The sequence below is a fragment of the Mytilus edulis genome, chromosome 10 (genome assembly GCF_963676685.1).
Source record: "Mytilus edulis chromosome 10, xbMytEdul2.2, whole genome shotgun sequence".
NCBI classification, from domain to species: Eukaryota; Metazoa; Mollusca; class Bivalvia; order Mytilida; family Mytilidae; genus Mytilus; species Mytilus edulis.
The window spans coordinates 84,059,459-84,065,458 of record NC_092353.1 but is presented as its reverse complement, the minus strand read 5'-3'; the positions used below and the strand labels follow the sequence as shown (position 1 = coordinate 84,065,458).

General features: G+C 33.6%; 1 protein-coding gene across 3 annotated transcripts; it reads right to left on the bottom strand.

Moving 5' to 3' along the window:
• Window positions 1–281: 281 nt before the first annotated feature.
• Window positions 282–3,553, bottom strand: LOC139492041 (uncharacterized). Of its 3 annotated transcripts, none has more exons than XM_071280110.1 (2): window positions 3,340–3,553; window positions 282–1,821 (listed from the first exon to the last, which is right to left on the bottom strand). In XM_071280110.1, the coding sequence occupies exon 2, from the start codon at window positions 1,811–1,813 to the stop codon at window positions 383–385; it is 1,431 nt and encodes a 476-aa protein (XP_071136211.1). In that variant the 5' UTR covers window positions 1,814–1,821; window positions 3,340–3,553; the 3' UTR covers window positions 282–382. The 3 variants fall into 3 exon arrangements, with proteins under 3 accessions (XP_071136211.1, XP_071136209.1, XP_071136210.1); XM_071280108.1 differs by lacking the exon at window positions 3,340–3,553 and adding an exon at window positions 2,140–2,266; XM_071280109.1 differs by lacking the exon at window positions 3,340–3,553 and adding an exon at window positions 2,025–2,159.
• Between the last annotated feature and the right edge of the window lie 2,447 nt (window positions 3,554–6,000).

The window sequence follows — 6,000 nt, the reverse complement described above, 5'->3', positions numbered from 1 at the left end:
CGAAATTGTATGAATAAAAGAAAATGAAAGGTAAACGTCAATGAGACATCAACCCAACGAACAAATAACTAAACGACATAAAGAGGACAACACACTGTCTTAAGCAATATCCGTGTGTGCTAAACTTTAAATCGTCCAGAGTCTTTTCAAATTTGTAAAAAGAATTATCAGATACAATCAAAAGATCTTCAATTAACACCAAATTGTAAAAAAAAAACAATTTAAAATTAATTTAATATTTTTGCTGTAAATTTACCTGATGTGATTTATAAAAAAATCCATTTATTCCATAAAATTTATTTTAAACGATTCAAAATAATAACATTCAAAACATCAAACAAAACAATAACAATAACAATCATTACGAATAGCATCAACGTTTTCACTTTGCAGGAATTTCAAAAAGTTTTGTTTCATAGAACGGTATGATGGAACAAGTCGTCGGTATTTTTATATGACAAGTTCCATATACCGCCATGCAGTCTGGTAATTTTGCAGAGAGTCTCGTCCACAGCCCGGTAACGGGACAGAACTTCCGGATCATATTATTGCACTTTCCATCACTATTACAGCCTCCTGCAAGAAAAATGCAATCATCGTCCGTGTACATCCCAAAGTCTTTACTTTTCATAATTTGGTTTTGACACCTCACAAAACAATTGTTACTTGGATCAAATCGAATAAAATCTCCTTCGTCTGAAGCCAGATAGATTTGTGAGTCAAGAACGCAAGCTTTGATTTGAGTAAACGATAATGGTATTTCAGCAACAATGTCTGTGCTCTTTTTCACCGGGTCAAACACGCAGACCACTGTCCTGTTTTGGCTGCAACCATCTTTATTTGTTGCTGCAGAAAAGATGTAAATGTTGTTGTCATATAACACGCAGGCTGAATATGACATTTGACACTCGACCGGAAGTGTGGACACCGTTTTCCACGACCTTTGACAAACATTGTACTCTTCAATTTGACGAACTGTTTTGCTGTCAGATGTTCCACCGATTGCAAAGCAGAATTGATTGTGTGAAATTAAACTGAACTTTGAGCGACTATAGCGAAAATTTGAAAGCTTTTTATATTTATTCAGTACTGGGTCATATCTGTAGAAACATTTTCCAAACGACCAGTACACATACGGCGGGTGGTCTTCAGCATCCTGCATACAACAACACTGAAACTGTTTGCTAATTTTGTCCCCCTTTTTAATATTTCTGTAACATTTAACTTGTTCTGTTGAATCCAAAACAACAGTAGTTAACGCTCGTTTACCGCTTGTTGTATCGCAGGTGAAGAAAGTATTGAAGGTTTTACACGAGGTTTTCTTTGTTTGAGATTGCGGTGCACCGGTTAGATCAGCGGATTTGAGTAGTGGATGTGTACTGTTTGAAAAATTGTTCTTGTACACCTGATGCGCGCTGGTTTGTAGCAATACCAAACCAAATTGTTCTGCTATGGCCAAATAGTTCTGGCAGTTGACAGAATTTAGTGTCGACAGTAACTTTGATTCGCAAACTGATTTAAGATGATGACAATGTCGTGAGACAACTAAATAGTGTTTTATGTTCTCTATGTCTACTGTTTCTTGTTCAATAAGTCCTGTTCCAAAAAATCCGGCTATTTTATTTCTAACAAATTCCGGAAGATTTTGAACATATTCAGCAATGTTAATGCCAGGAACATTATCCTTGTGCAGATTTAAATCAGGTAAATTGCTAAGGTTTCCCTGGCATCCAGATTGTTCATCATTCTTCAAGGATTCGATTGTTCCCTGTCCATTCTGGCTATTGCTCGATACTATTGATCCTTTGGTCATGTCTGCACCTGTAAAAGGAAAAAAAATACTATTATAAGAAAATATTTCTACATATTTTTTTTATAAATTATTTAAAATATTGCATTTTTGTTCTCCTGTAAGAATGCTAGAGAGAGAAAAAAAAAAACCAATTACTAAAAATATTATGTTACAAAAAAAACTATTTTCTACAAAAATTGAATACACAGCAAATTGTGTACAAAAAAAATACCCGACTGTTTTCTTCGTACGATCTCAACATTAAATCCATGTTTATGTTTTTTAATCCATGTTTATGTAAGTAAATATTTTTTATTTGCATTTATAACTTTGATAACACTTAATACCTTTTAAACATTTAAGTCACTCGGAAGTCAGTACGAGACTGTGCAGTATTACACCCAAACGTCACTTTAAATACTAGTATATCCTTCCTTTTTGGCTAAGAGTCAAATGTTGGGAAAACCCCCATGGCAAAGACCCTGTAAAATATGACCTGCTTTTATTTTTATATCAACTTATTAAATGAAACTTTTCAATAAACTCTAATTTTAGAACAGGTTAAAAAACGAATACAATGATCATCTGAATGCAGTTTTAAAAGAGAACAGACCGAAGTTTGATTGAACATGAATCGATATGAAAATGTAAAATACGAAAAAAATGTAATGTGTCTTTCCTTAACAAATGATCATTAAAGACTACAGTACTAGGAAGCAAACTGCTTATAAATATATGCCAGTATGTCTTAAGACAAGCTGTGTCGTTTGGATCTGGCATACATATACATAATACTGATCTGTCTTCTTAATGTTCCTGTTCCACAAGTGACAAAAGAAAACTTCAGTTAAAACAAATCTCTTATTTTGATAAAGGTGATCGGAGTAGGATGTATTTTTACACTTAAATATTATTTTCTCTGTAAATAAAATCATCAGTCAATATTAACATTGAATAATTTTTACAGGAATTTTAATTATAGATTTTGGCAATTATAACTGAAAATGTGAAGATAAAAAATATTATTAAATACAAATGTTGAGCCCAATCAAAACTATCCAAAACATTTTTTATTGTTATTTTGTTCAGTGTCTTTTGTTACCTATTCTGACATCGGACTTGGACTTCTTTTAAACTGAGTTTTACTTTGCGTATAGCTGTGTTTTTGTGTTTTTCTACTTTGGCTAGACGTATTTTACATTAGCTTTAGGTATAGGGGGAGGGTTGAAATCTCAAAAACCTTGTTTACCCCCCCCCCCCCCCATTTTTGCACCTATCTCAAGTCAGGAGTCTCTGACCTCTGTTAGTCTTGTATGACTTTTAATTTTAGTTTCTTTTATATATTTTGGAGTTTAGTATATACGTCCATTATCATGTTTGTTAAGGGGCCAGCTGAAGCACGCCTCCGGGTGTATTGAAGACCCATGGGTGGCCTTCGGCTGTTATCTGCTCTTTGGTCGAGTTGTTGTCTTTTTAACACATTCCCCATTTCCATTCTCAATTTTATCATATATTGAACCTTAATTAGAAAAATATATACAGCTAACCTGTCAGTTGTATCTTCTTTGCTTTACGCCGACCAAGTTTGTAGATCCAAAAATAAATTATGCATTTTTCATAACAATCTTAAAATTCACCCAAGACCTCACGAGGAAGGACATGCACTATAGCAGAATTGTTTCGCTTTTCATCTTATAAAATATTTTGGGTATTCCCGATAAATACGTGTAGTGCTTCCTATAATATAGACTTAATTCGTCCTTAAGTATATTTTAAGAGGAAACAAATTTCGTGTATTAAAAACAGTTTTTTCCAATAATTATTATAACTTTAATTATGAAATCATTGTTCTGATACATAAATCTAGGACCTATTCTGTTCATAAAATATCTAATTCTTTTGTACTTAAAAAGTCAACATAGTTTCAGTTCCTATTTCTTAGTGTACAGAATCTGCTTTTTGGGTATATCAAAGGACTAAAAGAGTTTTTTTGAAGCATAAAAATATAAAAAAAAAAATTAAGTGATTATCAGAGGTTTAAAATATATATTGGTACTAGTATCGTGTAAATTTAAATAAAATACATTAAAGTTGAAAAAGTAAGGATACGCAAATATCAGTCTTTCAATGTTTTTGTTTGGATGGACATATATAATATAGTGACGTTATCGGAGCCTCGGAGACGTATAGATGTCGTTAAACAACAGACAAAAAAAGCCTCAGGTCTTATAAAGCAGGTTAAATATCATGTATGAAATAAAGTTGAAAAAGTAAGAATACAAAAACATATATATTGTTCAATATATTGTTGTCTGGCTGTGTATATTTACAGATAGAACCCCCCCCCCCCCCAAAATAATAATTTTTTAGGCTCACTTAAATTTCTATTTTGTCTCATGAATTTTTTTTTTACTCTGGACTTGTAGAACAGGTAAAAAGCATTTTAAAATTGTGTAGAGGATTTTTCAAAAACATGTATACTGATTTTAGAGTAAGGGTTTGACGCTATAATAGGCCTATAACCGTTCTAAAAAATTGCTAGCCCCTGCTTAAGAATTAAACCCACCACGAAACGGAAGCCCCAAGAGAGATGAAATTAAATAACAATCGTTATGCATAACATGAACGGCATACATTTAACTGCACCAGGTATGCATTTGAGCAATAAATGTCTCTCATAAAGTTTATAACATATCTTATAATTTATAAGATATCTCATAAAAGAGGGGCGAAAGATACCAAAGGGACAGTCAAACTCACAAATCTAAAACAAACTGACAACGCCATGGCTAAAACTGAAAAAGACAAACAAAACACAGCACACATGACACAACATAGAAAACTAAAGAATAAACAACACGAACCCCCAAAAAAACTAGGGGTGATCTCAGGTGCTCCGGAAGGGTGAGCAGATCCTGCTCCACATGTGGCACCCGTCGTGTTGCTTATGTGATTAAAAATCCGGTAAATAGTCTAATTCTGTAGGTCACATACATGAAAGGGAAGGGGATTGTAGTTACGACGTAAGGAACATATCCGATATTATTTGTGAAACGGTTATTCCATAACGGTCAACCAACTCATGATGGCGTCCGTAAAATTTACGAAGGGATGATTTTGGTTTAATAGCTTCCTTGTGAGCAGCAACCCTCTATCAACAAAATCATGATGGGAAATGCAAGCACGGGAATATCGTATCAATTGGGAGATATATACCCGTATGCAGGTGCTGCTGTAATGTTGCTACTTAGAAATGGAAAGTTCACAATTGGAAAGCTGAAATAATCTCTTTTGTCTTAAAGTTTTGTTTTCAACCGACCCTCATTGTCAATTTCTAGATGTAAGTCAAGATATGAGGCCGACTTAACTGTATCTGTGGTATCCTTTATCTCTAGCTCGATGGGATAGATGCGTTCCACATAGTCACCAAATTTTGAATTATTTAGTTAAAGAACATCATCTATATAGCGGAAAGTAGAGTTAAAGGATATTGCTAACTTCTTATCTTTCTTCCTAAGAAGTTCCTGCGTAAAGTCAGCCTCATAATAATAAAAAAAACAAGTCGGCAAGTAGAGGGGCACAGTTTGTTCCCATTGGGATGCCGACTGTCTGTTGAAAAACACGTCCTCCGAACGTAACAAATATGTTGTCAATCAAGAAATCAAGCATCTTGATAATATCAGTTTCAGAGAATTTTTTGTTTGAATCAGAGTGGTCCTTTACAAAGTAGGATTTATCCCTCCCTAAGACAAGATACTTGTATCTACGTTGGCCATTCTTTTTTATAAAGCAAATCAATACCAACTCTTTCCATTTGTCTCTTAGTTCATAAAGTAGGCACTGGCTACGATTACATTGAAAGTAACCATAATTAAAAAGTTATTGTTACATTGGAGACTAATTGCCGGAATGTAGGCCTGGGCAAGGAACTGATTAATTGCGAATGAAACAATAATATAAGTGTCTACGGTTACATTGTGGTTTTGTTATGTTAATGCACTTCGATTATACTGGGTATAGTACTATGTAATAAAATAAAACTTGAACACGTTTATTTGAAATTTTTCAATATTGCAAATATATATGTTTTAAATATTTATTTACAAAGGCAGTTTCCACAGTAAATGTCACTGATGAGTTTTATGAAGACGAAACGCGCGTCTGACGCAAATAACAAATTTCAATCCTGGTATCTGCAATGAGTTTAT

Excerpts from the sequence above, each read along its gene's own strand:
- LOC139492041 (XM_071280110.1), bottom strand. The coding sequence starts at position 1,813 with ATGACCAAAGGATCAATAGTATCGAGCAATAGCCAGAATGGACAGGGA.